The 16,917-nt window shown below is 44.9% G+C and overlaps 1 protein-coding gene across 4 annotated transcripts in view; it reads right to left on the reverse strand.

The window, feature by feature from the left end:
- The window catches only part of ITPR1 (inositol 1,4,5-trisphosphate receptor type 1), a 338,711-nt gene that overhangs the window by 154,600 nt on the left and 167,194 nt on the right, over nt 1–16,917 (reverse strand). For all 4 annotated transcript variants that reach the window (XM_023510682.1, XM_023510681.1, XM_023510680.1 and 1 more), the window contains 11 exons: nt 16,300–16,551; nt 15,662–15,803; nt 14,495–14,648; nt 13,249–13,436; nt 9,583–9,721; nt 8,822–8,876; nt 5,990–6,155; nt 5,743–5,913; nt 5,206–5,271; nt 4,102–4,239; nt 575–700 (listed from right to left, as the gene is read on the reverse strand). In XM_023510682.1, coding sequence (XP_023366450.1) covers nt 575–700; nt 4,102–4,239; nt 5,206–5,271; nt 5,743–5,913; nt 5,990–6,155; nt 8,822–8,876; nt 9,583–9,721; nt 13,249–13,436; nt 14,495–14,648; nt 15,662–15,803; nt 16,300–16,551 — 1,597 coding nt within the window. The remainder of the gene's footprint in view (nt 1–574; nt 701–4,101; nt 4,240–5,205; nt 5,272–5,742; nt 5,914–5,989; nt 6,156–8,821; nt 8,877–9,582; nt 9,722–13,248; nt 13,437–14,494; nt 14,649–15,661; nt 15,804–16,299; nt 16,552–16,917) is intronic.

Genomic DNA, 16,917 nt, shown 5'->3' on the forward strand with positions numbered 1-16,917 from the left:
AAAAAAAAAAAAGATGAGAAAAATTTCTCTCTCTTATTTCAAAGGCAGCCAAGATGTCCTTATATGGAAAAAAGCAAAATCCAAGACAATGTGTAGTATGTGGCATCATTTTTCTTAAAAAAAAAAAAAAAGTATTAAAATATGCATACATTTAAAAAAGCCTATTTAACAAACTAAAATGTAATGTAGGTATTTTGTATATGGATATAGTATGTATTTGTATAAATGCAGAGAACTTTATGCATGATCTGAGGAAAACGTGGCAGGAAAGTGAGACTCAGCCCTTCTGTGTTGCTGAAATTTGATACAATAGGGAGGCTCTGTTAGGAAAAAAACAGAAATCCATCTTACTGTTTCTACCACCTTCCTCCAGCCCAGCCCCATGGCCATCCTATGCCCCAAAAGGTAAAGAATATTTATGTTCTTCTGAAAACAGTGAAAATGTTTCCCTTTGGAATGAACAATGCATTATAAAAAGCTCCAGAAGCCACAAGAGCCAGAGAACATGCTGGTCCTCTTCTCTCTTTCCCACCCCACCCCCCCTTCAGATTTATAGACAGACCTCAAATCTTACCCCTGGATTGAGAAACAGGTTTATGTGTTTATGTAGCAGAGCTTGATTCTGCTGGTTGCCTGCGCAGAAATTCTGCAAAAATTCATGCGCCAGCCTCATTATTTCCTGCATCTTGGTATCTTCAGCCTGTGCGGGAGGAGAAAGGGGACAGCACTGATCCACTGCTGGGCTAAGAGACCAGCTTCTCCTACACCCAACACTTCTGCTCCTGTGGGAGTCGGGAGGGTGTTTGCTAAGGGTCTGCTGCAAGTGAATGCTGAGATGCTGTCCTGCTGACCCTGACAGTAACTTGTCTGTGCCTCCTCCTGAGTATTTGCAGCCATCACCTCCTTTCAGAGCAGGTGAGTGCAGCAGTTAGGAATGCAGGCCCCAAACCACACTGCCTCCCTCTCAGCCTGGGTCTATAACTTCCTGGCTGTGTGGCCTGGAGCAAGTTACTTAACCTCTTACGGCCTCAGTTTTCTTGCCTGTCAAACAGAGATAATAAAAGTGCGCACTTCACATGGCTGTTAGGAAGGTTAAATGAGAACACTCACAGGAAGTGCTTAGAAAGCAATTACGCAGTAAATTGTTGGCTGCTGGTTTCAGTCTAGACTGAGGTTAGCAAACTTGTTCTTGAAGGGCGAGACAATAAATATTGTAGGTTTAGTGGGTCAAGAAACAAAATCAAGGACATTATGCAGGCACTCATGTGACAATTTTTTTTTTTAATGCAACAACTATTCTTCAGCTGACATGCTGTACCAAAAAAGGCAGTGTGCTGGATTTGGCCTATTCCGTAGTCTGTGAACCCCTAGAAATGACTCTGTGAGAAAGCAGGACATTTCTGTCAAGAAGAAGTCGCAGAAGGAACCTGAGTTACCAGCTTTGACCATCAAACCAGAGCAGGAGAATTGAAGAGGACATCAGGACCAAGTCCCAGTATGGCAGAGGTGGGAATCACATTTGCCTCTCATTACCACTGGACTGGTGCACCTTCTAGCTCCATGAAACCAGAGAGTTTGGGACACACAGCCCCCCTCCGGCTGACAGGAGCAACAGTACGCAGTTCTGCATGTTTCCATTCCTAAATAGGAATCCGCTGGCGCACAAAGTGCCTGAAGAACTGTTGCAGTTTGAAGTGAATTTTTATAAGGCAAGCAAGCTCCACTGACATCACAGCATCCCTCACAGTGTGGTATCCCTCCACTGTCTTCCCACCCTGGTATATTTGTGTAAACAAAGTAACTCACACAAAAAAACACACGATGTTTTGCCTTTGAACCACCAATTCCAACCAAATCTGGTTACCTGTAACATGAATGCGTGTCTCCCAAACCTGCAGATGCTGGCATGCAGGGGGAGAGGAGGGAACACTTTACACTGCTGGTGGGATTACAACTCATACAATCTCTATGGAAAGAAGTATGGAGAGTTCTCAAAGAGCTAAAGTTGACCTTCCATTTGACCCCAGAATCCCTTTACTAGGTATCTACCGGGAAGAATAAATATCACTTTACCACAAGGATATTTGCATCAGAATGTTTACTACAGCTCAATTCACAATTGCCAAGACAGGAAGCAGCCCAAGTGCCCATCGACCCATGAATGGTTTAACGAACTATGGTCTATGTAAATCCTGGAGTATTATTCAGCCTTAAGGGAAGGTGGAGACTTTCTATCTTTTGTGTTTACCTGGAGTTGAAAACACATTCTTCCTAATAAAGTATCTCAAGAATGGAGGAAAAAGTATCCAATGTATTCAATACTAATATGAAACCAATATTTAAACACACACTCATATGAAAGAAAAAACACAAGTATAATCTAGCAGAGAAGGGAAGGGAGCAGAAGGAGGGAGGGCAACTGGCCAGATCTCACCTAATGTGGACAATGTGAGGGTGTCCTGGGTGAAGGGCTCAACTACAACTTGAACTTTACCTTAAGATTGAAAACAATGTAACCTTAACATTTATACCCTCATATTAATCTGAAATTTTAAAAAACTTTAAAAAAAAGAAAACTGGCTCGGTGCCTGTAGCTCAAGCAGCTAAGGCACCAGCCACATACACCAGAGCTGGTAGCTTTGAATCCAGCCTGGGCCTGCCAAACAACAATGACAACTACAACCAAAATATAGCCAGGCACTGTGATGGGTGCCTGTAGTCCCAGCTACTTGGGAGGCTGAGGCAAGAGAATCGTTTAAGCCCAAGAGTTGGAAGCTGCTATGAGCTGTGATGCCACGGCACTGTACCCAGGGCCATAGCTTGAGGCTCTGTCTCAAAAAAAAAAACCCTGATTATAAGACAACGCTGTGGTCAGTGAAATAGCCCCTCACATTCTTTATACATAGGGAGATAAATCAGCTTGATGATTCTAGTCCAAATGCCAGCCACAGTTTGGACGCCACTCACTCCTAAGTAAATTGCAAGTTAGCTAAGCACCAGAGCTATGAGCAGAAGTAAGCTTGTACTTCATTTGTGGCTGTTGAAAGGCCTAACCACCTGATTCCCATAGTCTGATGACTGTGGAGGTGGCTCCTTTGCAGGGGGCCTCCTTAAGTGTAGGCAGCAGCTACAGGTCAGGTCAGGGTGAGGAAGCAGGCCCAAGCCCCACAACAGCAGGGCTGGATCTAAGTCATGTAGCTGCCTTCTCCAGGCAAGCTGCTGAGCCTCTCCAGCTATAGTTTCCTCATCTAAAGTGGGGCAGATTACAGCACCACCTATCTCGTCCTGGTGTCTAGAGGATGACATGAGCTGACAATTGTGGTGGCCTCCTCAGCACAGTGCAGGGAGCCTGGCAGCCAACTCTGCAGCAGCAAGTCAATCTTTCTGGCACTTGCTGGTCAACTCTAGAAGCCTGAGTCTAAGCCCTTGGACTCCAAACCACCTCAAGCCTCAGTCTCCTTATCTACCAAGAGGACAGAGCAGGAATCCCCCACTGGCTTTTGTAGGCTGGAAGGAATGATTTCTCAAGCGCCTCAGCAGCCTGCACAGATGCGAAGCACTGTCATCCTGCTGCTGCCTTCCTCAATCCAACATGTCAATGGCAAAGGCCCACATGAAAAGTGGGAGGCAAAGTACGACTTCTAGCAACAGACGACTCAGATCAAGGTATCGCCTGACTGAAGGAGATGTCAGCACACTAGTGAGGACTTCAAAAGTGGGCAAGCTCCGTGTTCCCCTGTGCACTGAATGACCTGCAGTGCTCACATGCTAGAGGAACTCTGCAGGGAGACCTAACGCACCAGCCCACATGCAAACACGGCTGGGACCTGGTCAGACCAGGCGCTCTCTCTATCCAATGTGGCTTAGGAGTAACGGAGAATAAATGGACTCTTCTTTCTTCATACAATCTTAAAACTGTATGGGGGATTTTATTTTGTTTTCATGATGCTCTGTGTTATATAAAGTTTTGTATAAATTTTATACAAAATTCCTTTGTAGTCATGATAGCCACATCTGTTGCATTTCTTCACCAACAATATCCCAAGGGTGTGGGGAATCCCAAGGGTCCGGCCAGCCCGGCTGCCGCAGCTGCTCTCTCACCTTCTCGTAGGGAATCTGCAGCAGCTCCAGCACCACGGCGTGTGCGCCCATGTTCCTCAGCAGCCGCTGCTGCTGCTTCCTGCTCTTCCTCACCGTGGCACTCTCTTGGACGCACAGTTTGCTCAGTCGAATCAAAATCTGGTAGAAAGAGATCGACCTCAGAAACTTAGGCACTACATCTGGGAAAAGATTAGAGGGGGTCACGGTGGGCAGGGGGACGAAAGGGATCGCAATTCGTAAAAACCTAAAGCGAAGGGCGCTCCTCCGATATGTGGGAGCTCTGTTGCTGCATCAAACCAAATCCACGTAAGACTAAGGATGTGTCTTCCAGAACAAGCAGAGGATTAGGGCTTCAGCAGCAAGTGGGACAGTTTCAGACAGACTGTGGAAAATGGCATGACCTGGCATTATTGCTGCTCTAGGGTAAAACACACCAAGCTCCCAAAGGCCCAATTTTGCACCACCTTATGCAAAGCTTCCTAAAGAACTGCACTGCGCGCCAGTCCCTGAGATACATCTTTGATGGTTACATTTATTAGACCTTCATTCAACTATGAACTTCAGATGTGGTACCTACAGAAGGCTGTAACAGGGCAGGTAAGGAGACTGAGAACACACAAATATAACGTGGCAGAGCTGAGTCTGGAGATCAGAGCTGACACTAAACCCCTGAGCTTACCCTGAGCTCCACCGCCTCCTTGTTAAACTTCATGAAGAAAAAACTCATGTCCACGTCCTCGACTTGGCTATCCCAAGCTAAAGCTTTTTAGAGGATTCATAAAGAAGGAAAAATGGTCTCAGCACCTGCAGCACAGTGGTTATGGCACCAGCCACATACACCGAGGCTGGTGGGTTTGAACCCAGCCCGGGCAAGCTAAACAACAATGACAACCGCAACAAAAAAATAGCCGGGTGTTGTGGTGGGCACCTATAGCCCCAGCTACTTAGGAGGCTGAGGCAAGAGAATCGCTTAAGCCCAAGTTTTTGAGGTTGCTGTGAGCAGTGATGCTATAGCACTCTACCAAGGGCGACACTCTGTCTCAAGAAAAGAAGGAAAAGGAAGAAAAGGAGGAAAAGAAAAACAGTGGTGGAGAAGGGACTTACCTCCTTCACCACTCTGTAGTTGTAGCTGCTGGTGCTTTCATGCTTTTGTGACTTGTTGTTCCCCTCCTAGAGACCAAAGGGGACAGAAGTGTGGTTTGTACAACTCCTGGGCTGTTGGTTTGTTAGGGTAGCAAGGCCCTTTATGAAAGAATGGGAGCTTGGCACTGTTTTCCAACAGCCGTGCTGGGTTGATGCTCACATCATCTACCTACTCACAACTCCTTTGGAAAAGGGCGGTGGGCCAGGCCATGGCTAGAGACCATGTTTACTCTCAAGTGGGTCTGCAAGAGCAACCTGATGCTAAGTTATCCAACACCGAAGTCTCCTCTACACGATTCATAGTGACACAAGAGACATAGCTAAACTTTGACTTTATACCTTATGTCCTAGTGAAACAGTTGTTACCCCAGTTACTTAACAAGTAGATCTCTTAAAAATAGAACCCAACCTCTTCACTTCTGCCTAAAACCAGAATAGGATGCTTGTTTTGAGAAGCTCATTCTCCTCCTTTGGCAGCTTAACTTAGGTTTCACTCACCTCTGTTTTCTTATGTTCATTTTCACCAGATACACCATCCATGGTCTCATCAGGGCCCTGACCTTTGTACACCCAAAGCTCTGACTTTTCCACGATGGACCTCAGTTGATCCAGGTCTTGTTTGATCTGCTTGTAGTTGTCCACATCTTGGCTGGTAACCAGCAGTTGAACCTTAATGAACACAACCCATTAGGTGCACACAGCAGTTTTTTGGATACATGACACACAAACGGGCAACCTCAACTACCTGTTTGAAGGCCTGGAGCACCTCCTGCCTCTGACTGAAGTGCCGAAAGAGGAGCTGCAGGGCTCCTGACACCAGGGGCGGGTAGTCATGCATCGTCAAGTGGAGCAAGACGCGGAGGAAGGTTCTGCCCCCGTGGTCGTCCAGGTCCAGTGGGGTGTTCTCCTCACTAAAGGGGCACATGGGAGGGAACAGGCCCGGTGAACCTCAGCCACTACCTCTCCCCCACCTGGAGCCAGGCACTCCTGAACTGATTACATTTCTAACACCATATGCTTAAGTCACGTGACCCGACTTTTCATTAGCTCCCTTAACAATACAATTTTGCTTTATTTTCAGCTATATTGTGGGAGGAAGGGACAATTAAGTTCTCACAATTGTCAAAAAAAACATTTTGGGGGTGGGGAGGGGGAGACAGAGTCTCACTCAGTTGCCCTGGAGTTGAAATGCCATGATGTCATAGTTCACAGCAACCTCAAACTCTTGGGTTTGAGCATACTCTTGCCTCAGCTTCCCAAGTAGCTGGGACTACAGCAACTACCACAAGGCCCAGCTAGTTTTTCTACTTTTAGTAGCATTAAGGTCTCGCTTTGCTCAGGTTGGTCTTGAACTCCCAAGCTCAGGTGATCCACACACCTCTGCCTCCCAGAGTGCAAGGATTATAGGCATGAACCCCTGCATCTGGCAAAATATCGAATTTTAAACCAAAGTCTCTCCACTCCCGAAGAGACAAGACTGGATTTATAAACAGACTCCTGACACCTAGATGAGGGTGTCTGCAGGGCTTCATCTGTGGTCTGAGAAATGTAAACAGGGGTATTTCCCTTGAGTATTAGTTTATTTTTTATTCAAAGTGCTGTAATTCAGTGCCTAACAAATTATCTGTGTTGAAGACCAGCTTTTCTTATTTCTAGTTTTTAGCTGACCGGTATCTTGGCCTATCCAAAGTCCACTGATCATGCAGTTGGATGCCATGCTGCTGTCAGACTGCTGTGAGTGCCCAGATACTCTCATGCTCTGCATTTATCTCATCACAAATCGGTACAGGTAGTTCAGTATGGCAGAGTCAATCTGAGGTGTGCTGCCACGAACTAGTATAACTCAGTGTTCTTCAAACTGGAATTACTCAACATATTATCAGGGTTACATCAATGTCTATGATAACTGTGTTATTTGTGTAATTAAAAAATTAATAAGCCTATCCTGGATCAAATGGCAGACTAGTCCGTAACTGGGTATTGCCGCTTAATCACTGCATCAGCACCTACAGTATGTTTACAATCAAATCAGTGACAAATGTTGAGACTTTCATGGTTGCAGGTTAATAAGAGCAGCACAGAGAGGACTTAGCACTGAATGCTATATTCACACAATGTATTCCAAGAGATGTATGTGACTAATGTCTTGGCCTAGACTCGTGCTGTTCAATGTAAGGAACATGATGTGGATCACACAGCCCAGGGAAGTGTCATCATGCTCCCAGTAAAACAACACCATCCATAACAATAAATAATGTTGTTAATTCAAATTTCACAAGTTTTATATTAAGCATTGATGGAGACAGTATTAACAGTCTTCATCAAAGCTTAATATCCCCAACAAAGTATTCACATCTTTGTGTAGCCCCCGGCACCACACTGATGCTGGGCTTGGTCATGGGATTTGCTTTGACAAAAAGGAGATTAGCAAACACAAGGCAAGCAGAGGTTTAATTAGTTCTTACACACTGTTGGCTTGTCCTCTTGCAGCACTCACACTGGGCGTCAACTGCCATGCTATAAGGAAGCCCAAGCTATCCTCATGATGGGGAGAGGATCAGGGAGAAGAACAGGAAGAGGCCTCACAGGCATCCCTGCCAAGGTCCCAGCCCCAGTCACCCACCAGTGACCAGCAGAAGAACCAGCTGGCTTAGCCCCAGTCAACCCAAGGAGCTGAGAAAGGTAATACAATGGTTGTTGTTTTAACCCTCAAGTTTTTTAGAGTAGTATGTCATGTAGCAATAGATAATTAAACCAAGTATGTCAATTATAAGAACTCTGTGCATAGGGCATTTTATGCTTGTAGGTATATGAGTTTCATAGTAACATTTTATGTCAAAATTGAGCAATGTAATATTTTTAAAAGGGCTTCATGGCTCAGCACCTGTGGCTCAAGTGGCTAAGGCACCAGCCACATACACCTAAGGTGATGAGTTCTAATCCAGCCTAGGCCCACCAAAAAAACAAAAATGACAGCTGCAGCCAAAAAATAGCAGGGCACTGTGGAGGGCACCTCTGGTCCCAGCTACTTGAGAGGCTGAGGCAGGGGACTCGCTTAAGCCTGGGAGTTGGAGGTTGCTGTGAGCTGTGATGCCACGGCGCTCTACCCAGGGGGATAGCTTGAGGCTCTGTCTCAATAAAAAAGGGCTTCATATGTTAATATTAGGAAAAATCAACAGCCTGCAAATAGCTCATAGGTAAAACCAGGCCTAGCAGAAGCAAAATTACATAATCTTACTAATCTCTCTCTGTTTTGAGCCCCCTGCCTTTCTATTTCTTTTGACCATAATTTTTCACCATTTAAAAATAATCTTATAATGTATATGTTTTGAGAAACCTCAATTTTTTTTTTTTTGTCCTAGGCAGGAAACACACACACACACACACATACAAAATCAAGCCAACTGAGAAGACTCCAACTTGTGTAATAAGAGTTCCAAAGAAAGTACTTAAACAACATAGTTCCAAAGACTAAATATTTACTAATACAGAAAAGGAAAAGCCTTTGAGGGCTAAAGAGGAGTAGTCTTCCCAGTTGTAGAATCATCTACAAAACAGTAACTGAAAATATACTTTCCTTCCTCCAAAGATGCCTTCTGCTTGCTCTTCAATGTGTTCAAAGTCAAGAGCACCTGGAATGTTGGAGAACATAACTTCAGATACTTCAGACACAAGAAGGCCTGAAAACATGCTGCTGGCAAACTTGTTGGAAAGTTTTGCAGGAGCAAAACTGCTGGGTTAACCCCAAATCTTCCAGAACCACATTTTGTAAAGCTACAGAGAGCCAGACCAACCCAAATGACACCATCCAAAGCCCCACCTTCCAGACACGTCTCCTTCACTGCATGACCCCCCTGCCGAAGTTCTTTGGATGACCTCGTCCAAAGAGGCTTGAGGCTTGGAACTGGGATTATCCCTACCACCACCCTCTCCCTAACCCTTTGCCACTATTCCCAACATGAATCAAAGTTGCTCATGGATAATAATGAGTCAAAGTTGCTAGTGGAAATAAGGTAATTGGCGAGTTTTTATTTTGGGTTTTGTTTTTGGAGGGTGGGTGGGTATTTTGTAGGTAATCCCAACACTAGAAACATTAAATGCCTCATGCCTAAGATACTCCAAGACAGAAGGATATCAGATCCATCCCAGGAGGAATCTAGGCTCTTTCAACGAGTCCCCTGCCCCAAAAGAGTTAAGTGCCAGGACTGTGTCTTAAAATACAATAATCCTCCAAAACGTTCACTTTTACCTTTTTTCTAGAAGATACTATGTGGATTCCCAGTTTTCATTATACCCAGGTCCCATCTTAGGCTGAAATTCCATTCTGGAATCACTAACCTGGTACGTTACTTGGCCCTTCTTGGCTGCTGTTTCCAGAGGATGTTTCTGAAGTCTGGGAATTGCTTTCATCAAACTCCCGCTTAAATATACACAGGAGGCAGGAGATCCTATAATCCAACCTCACATTCAAAATAAACTAAAGATTCAAGTGGAAATGGAAACAGATTCGTTACATTAACATACCACCTTGAACACGCTGCCAAGCCACTGCACTCTGGCAGGGCCTGGTATCAGCTGCATCAATTACTTTAAGCACTAAATGAGTCAAATATTTGGCTTAGATTTCAACAATCATCTTAACAGTAACAGACTTCCATGGGGCATGTCAAGTCAGCCCACAGCACCTGAGTCTCTAGTGTAAACTTCTGCATCCTGGCAATTAATTTAACAACTGGAATGCTAAATCACTGACTCTCAGCTCCATCCTCTATAAAACATTATGTCACTAAGTATTAAATGCCAACTCTTGGCTTAACACTGAAAAGAATGAAGTTGCCTGCTTTGGATTTAAGAGGATAATTTTTTTTTTCTACTGAAAAATTAGCTTGGTTGATATTTTCTACGTCTGTCTGTTTACTCTGGCTTAGGTACAAGCCTGGGGGGCTTCTTTCCCTTTCTCTGTTCCCTCACCCTCTATTCCAGCACAGGGTCACTTTGACCAGGACTGTTAAAGACTAGAACCAAAAAGAAAGATGAACCAGCTGACGTTATTTAAGGATCTTACTGACGCTCTTCTGTGTGTTCTCCCCATCTCAGCTTTGCCTTCTTGGCAGCCTTCCCCGATCTCAGGACTGTCACCTCTCCCAGGTGGAGACAGATCTGTGGCCGGTCTACAAGTCTCAATGTTGCCTAGTGCCTGGTGGACACTGTATTTGGTATCTTCCCAGAGCCTCAAACTGAGTAGTGTTCAAATCGAACCATGATGGTTAATTTTAGGTGTCAGCCTGCCTGGAGTACAGGATACCTAGATAGCTGGTAAAGCATTATTTCTAGGTATGTCTGTAAGAGTGTTTCCAGAGGGCATATGAATCTGTGGACTGACAAAGAAGGTCTGCTCTCACCCAGCATGGGTGGGCACCAGCCATTGCATCAAGGCAAATTCACTCTCTCTGGAGCCGGGACATTCATCTTGCCCTACCCTTGCACACTAGAGCTCTGGGTTCTCAGGCTTTTGGCCTTGGACTTAAGAATTTCACCGCCAGTTCCTCTGGTTCTGAGGCCTTGGGACTCAGACTGAATTTACACCACTGGTTCTCCTAAGTCTCAGCTTGCAGGAGACACTGTGCACATGCCAGTTGCCTCTTCCTATCTTTATGTGCCCTACTGGTTCTGTTCCTCTGACTAATACACTAACAGAGTCCGTCCTGCCGCCTTCTACTTCCCTGCCTGGGTTCCCTCAGCCTCTGTCAATCTCAGGATCATCAGCACCTCCTCCCCTGACACACACATCTCATCAGAGAAGCAGCCCTGGTGGCTCCCTGTCTAGCACTGCTCATGGGTTTCCCCGCTACTTCCCTTCAACCCTGCTCAATCGCTCATCATCTTCCACTGAGGCCACTGATAGAATGAAATTTATCCTGTCTATCTCCCAAAGGTGCTTTTCTTCTGTTAGCCCCCTGCTTGAAGACTTTCAGAAGCTTGCCACAGACTAAAGTCTTAACACCTTAGGCACGCAAAGCTCTCTAGAGTGTGGCCCAATTCTCCTTTCCAACCTCATTTCTGACAACTTCCCTTCAACACAGTCTATGTCTGTCGCTGCCCAAGGAGAACTGCTGACTGACCCACACCCCATGACAACCTGTTTCAAGCCGCAACAGCCACCTGAAAATGGCCACATATTTCTACATGCAAAAAGCCCATGCCTAAAGGCTCAGATGAAGTCCTTCCTCCTCCATAAATCTACTCTGACCGTTACCAAGTGGAGTCAGTTACATAAGACCTTTTCTCATGGTTTTATTTCTACATGCACACAGCTCCATCACACCGTATTCTCCTTAACTACAAACCCCTGTGGACACAGCCCCTGTCCGAACATTTCTGTATTCCTCACAGGGCCCAGCAAAGGGCCTTGCACACAGGAGGGGCCACTAAGTATCTGTGGAAAGAATGTCTCAGTTGACCAGTCACTCTCAGATCACTACAGTAAGCACCTCAAGATGCAGCAAGATGCACCGTGTCCTTTCTGATAAACACCCATGACGGTAACTTGGGACACAAAGGTCATGGCCTAAGAAACCTTTCCCTACTTTAGGCCTGGCCTGAATTCACTAAGGCTTCTTAGTGAAGCTGTTCTTTATTGTCCTAAGGAGATTACTTTGAAGAGTTCCTATGATGCTTTCAAAGCACTGGTAGAATGTGATTTCAGAGGGGATGGGAGGAGAGGGGAGAAATCCTCAAGCCTATGAACACTGAAATCTATCTAGTCCATCTTCTAGGGTTGAGGCAGGCAACATGGGATAAAGGGGAAAGGTGTTAACATGATTCTTTCCATTTAGGAGCAGAGGATTTTGTTGATGGATAAAAATTACCTACATGGTATAGAACAGGGAAGCACAGGTTGGGGGGAGGGGTGGGTTCAAAGCCATGGTGAGGATCCCACACCTAGAACAAAGCCCTCCCTGCAGGCTGGATCCCATCCCAACTTGCACACACAAGGACTCTGCTCTTATAATTCTCTCTCCCCTACCTCAACAATTTCCCCCACATACAATCATTCCCACTCACCAGATAAGCTTACTATAACCTGCCAAATTAAAAAAAATTGCAACATAAATGAAACCTTCTCATCACCAACGATTGCTCCCTGCCCATCCACCACATCTCTGTGCATCTTTACAGCCCATCTGACCAAAAAGTTATCTATCTCTACTCCTTGGATTCACCTTCCCTGCTTCCGTCTTGAACTTAACCTGTTCCAACTTGGCTCAGCAAAGGGTCTCTGAATTTGCTGTTCCCTCAGCCTCAGATACTCTTTTCCTAGATATCTAAAGGCCTGTGCCTTGCTTCGTTCAAGTCTCTGATCACGTCACCTGACTGGAGAGGTGTTCTCTGATCAGCCCATCAGATGCAATATCCCTTGGGTCCCAGCCCCAGAAGTCTTGAAGCCATCCAGGCTCTCTGTTATATTTCAACATTTCATAGCACTTATTTTTAATATATGCCTATGTCACCTATCACAATGTAAGTTCTTTGGGAGCAGGAATTTAATCTATTTTGCTCCTTTCTAGGTCCTCAATACTAAAAGGGACTTGGTGCAGAGCTGGTCTCAAGAACTATTTCTTAAATGAATGAAGAATGAAAAAGGAAGGGAACGATGAGGGGCTCTGCAAGATTGATATAACCTCGAGGTAAATCTGAATATGCAAGTGCGGCAGCTACGTGGAGCAGCACAACTAAGTGAACTAGAGCAGAGGGCATGCATGGGGGCCGGTGACTGCAGGAGGCTAAGGTCACTACAGGTTGTCATGGTCAGGCTGGAGGGAGAGCTACACTGGGAGGGGTGGGAGACGACAGTAAAGGGGTTAAGAGGAGCCGGTGCACAAATGATGCCAAGGGATGAGCTGAGAACGTGCCCCTCACCTTTCCTCCTAGAGAGCCCTGGGTTCCATCAAAGCAGAGAGACTAGATCTGGAGAGTACCCTATAAAGCCCCACCCCTGCGTACCTGGAGTATCTCAATGATCTTCAGCTTGGTGTCCATGACCATGATGTCCTCCTTCTCCGGCTCTGCCTGTTTCACGTTGCCCTCAGGGGCAGCAGCCATGGGAGTCATGGGCAAAAAGCCTCCTCCCCGGAGCACCACCTGGGTCATCAGCTCTCCCACACCATGAATAGACCTCATCACGTTACTGCCTAGGAAGGGCAGGACAGACCAGTCACAACATCTCTAAGGAGCCCTGAGGCATCGTCATTACTTAACATACTACAGGACCAACGGGAACCTGAAAAGGTACAGGCACACCGAAAACTTGGGGTTTCTGACAACAGTGGGGAGAGACTGTGGGCTTTGCAATCCTCCAAGGGAAGATTTCTGTGTATTAATTCACATGCCACATTTTATCAGTCACCAACGAAGTGCTTGCTCCTATGCACAGCACTAGGGATAAAAGAGTTAACAGGGCCTGAATCCTGGTGCCAGTCCCGAAAGCTGCCTGATCTTGGGTACACTGTACATATTACTACTCCTGAGGTTCAGCTGCCTCTTCTACAAAATGAAAATAAAGGAGTGCCACAGAAGGATGAAGTGGTATAATATATGCAAAATGACGGAGCACGGGATCTAGCGAGTAGTGGGAGTAAGTCCATGGACTTTTTCTCTTCTCGCTGAGGAAGACCAGTTAAACAACCATCAATACATGGTCATGGACTAGAACAGAGGAAGTCCATGGACTTATCAGATCTGTACTCCTCTGACCCTAAAGCAGAGGAAGAAACAAACATATAAAGGCAGATCCTATCACAAAGAATTTACAAAGTGGACACAGCTACCAAGAAATAAGCCTGGATTTTATTTCTTCATATACAAATATTATCATCAAAGGCCTCGTGAATATCAAGAACAATGACAAGACATGCATTTGTGAGAGAAAGACATTCTGAATGTCACGTAACTTTCACACTGGTCAACACACAGACTCTCACACACAAATATGAAGGAAAAACAGCAACATGCTGATACTGATTAACTCTAAGTCCTGGGTTCATGGGAACCCTAAACTGTTCCTTCCACTTTTTCTTATTCGGTGTTTGAAAATGTTCACAATGAGAAGTGGGAAGGAATGGACCAGGAAAGAACACGGCCTCACACATAACGTATGGCATGAGGTTAACAGGAAAGGCTGGGAGGGCATCTCTCAGATGTATGGGCACCTTCAGATACTCACTCTTCAGCTTCTCCACATCATCGTTACCTTTATTCTCTTCTCCTTTTGCCATCTTGCTAATGGGGAAGATTGTCGTCACATGCACACAGTCCAGTATGGCCAGGAGGATCTTGGTTAATCTCAGAAGGTCAGAGAAATTGTAGAAACCAAAGTATATGAGATTCCTAGCTAAGTTTACAACCTATTGTTCCAAAAAAAAAAAAAAAAGAAGAAGAAGAGGTGGTATTTCAGGAAATGCATCCTTCAGTTCCATTGAATGTTGACCAATTTAAAAATGACAAATTTTGGCCAGCACAGTGGCTCATGGCTATAATCCTAGCACTGTGGGAGGCCACGGCAGGAGAATCATCTAAGCTCAGGAGTTTGAGACCAGCCTAAGCTAGAGTGAGAGCCTGTTCCTATTAAAAATAGAAAAGGAGCTGGGCATCGTGGTAGGCACTTGTAGTCCCTGCTACTCAGGAGGCTGAGGCAAAAAGATCACTTGAGTCCAAGAGTTTGAGGTTGCTGTGAGCTATGATGCCATAGCACTCTACCCAAGGTGACAGAGCGAGACTCTGTCCTTCAAAACTAAAGTAAATAAACACAACAGATTTTGACCTTTCTTATAGTAAAAGAAGACATATACAATATTTTGCTTGCAATTTCTGATAACATGTTACTTAATTTCATTAAGGAGGAAAAATAAGAAATGGAAAACTACTGATCTGCTTTCATGACAAGTTACTTTTTCAAAATGAGTTAATTTGCACAGCTTTCCAGGAAAAAGAGTTGGGCAAAAAGAGTTATTTCCAACAAGGACAGAAAAAACAACACTGCAATCCCTGGAAATCTTACTTAAAAGGGTAAAGTGGTCTCAGAAACATTTTAAGTTGAAGGCAATAAGGATTTATGTTCCTCAAATGGTTTATCTATGGCAGATCTCAACCACAGTGTTTTTCCCCCGTCATTTTAAATCCAGAGTACAGAGTATGCAGAATGTTTTGTCTTTTTAATGATCCGATTCACTTTACATATTTCTTTTCATTGGTGTCAGTTCTATTTAACACTGGAAAAACTGAGCTGAAGTTCATTACAAAACCAAAAAGCATCATGATAAAATCACCACCTGTTCAAGTATTTTTTTTTTATTTACCCCATAGAAAAATGACCCCTGAAATGCAGATAACACACACAGATCATTTCATTATGAGTTACCTCAAACGTAAGCTTATTTTTTTCCTTATCAGAGAAAGGAAACCTCTGACAAACCACATCTCTTAAATACTCCTCCACAAATTCCATGGTCTGCGCAAACCTCTCCTTAATTTCATCTTTGGAAGTTCCACTACTATCATAGCTGAAAGGAAAGGAGAAAAGAAAAGGAGGTCAAATTTCAAGTTCTTCCCACTGAGGCCTTCTCAGGCCTCTCAGCCTCAAAAGCCAACATCCCCCACCCTTCCTATGCGTGACCCTAACTTTGTTCTTATCTCCTTAGCTCCTATCACCAACACACATATTTTAGTCGTTTATCTCGTCTATCATCTGTCTTCCCCCCCGCTAGCATAGGGTAACTTTTCTATTTTATTCACATATATATTCCCTGAGCTTGGCACATAGTACACAGTTAAATATCTGTAGAATGAAAGAGATAAAAAAGAGATATAAAAACACAAGCATGCTATCTTTTTCCTCAGGGAAAAAAATACTTGCTATTCACTTTAAAGAAAAGAAACTACTTCATCTTTCTTCTCTGATTTAACTGACCATGTGGGTTTTATCTAGTGCTGCACAGAGTATTATGAAAATGAGGTCTTCAAGTGACAAGAGGGGGAGGGAGAAGGAGCCAGGCTCACTCATCGATGGCGATCTCAGAGGGAATCTCCGACCAGAGGCGGGCGTATTTCACGGGAGTGACTTGCTCCTGGGGGTCTCGGTCCACGTGCATGTGCAGCATGAGCCGGCAGAAGGACGCCCGCAGGTCATAGGGCAGGTTCTCGTCAGACATGCAGCGCAGAATGAGGTCTACGTCCAGCTGGCCCGATATCTCGTTGATGGCCAAGTACTGGCGGTCCAGACACATTCTCGCAAAGAGGTTCAGCTGATATCTAGAGAAAAGAAAGGTGACATAAAGCTCCCTCTCTAGAAATCATTCAGGAGGAATGGAAGCACACCGCAAGGTAGTCCTGGGGGCCCCAGCTTTTATGTCAAGGAGTGACATTTAGCCATCAGAACTTACATATCAACACCCCTAACTCGCTCTTGCACACCTGATTTTGGCTTTGGTGCCAAGCAGATAAGAGAACAGCTGAAGCTGTGCCATGGAGTGTGGGCTGACAGCCACAGTACAGGTGACGCACGTTTATCCAGCTGTGTTGGAGAAATTCTGTCACCATCTGATTCCATTAGGCCCTTGCTTATCTAATAAGATATTTAATAAACTAAATGGGGGCAAATGGATTAGGCCTAGGATG

Source organism: Otolemur garnettii, unplaced genomic scaffold, assembly GCF_000181295.1.
Source record: "Otolemur garnettii isolate 467f Iridium unplaced genomic scaffold, OtoGar3 scaffold00015, whole genome shotgun sequence".
Lineage (NCBI taxonomy): Eukaryota > Metazoa > Chordata > Mammalia > Primates > Galagidae > Otolemur > Otolemur garnettii.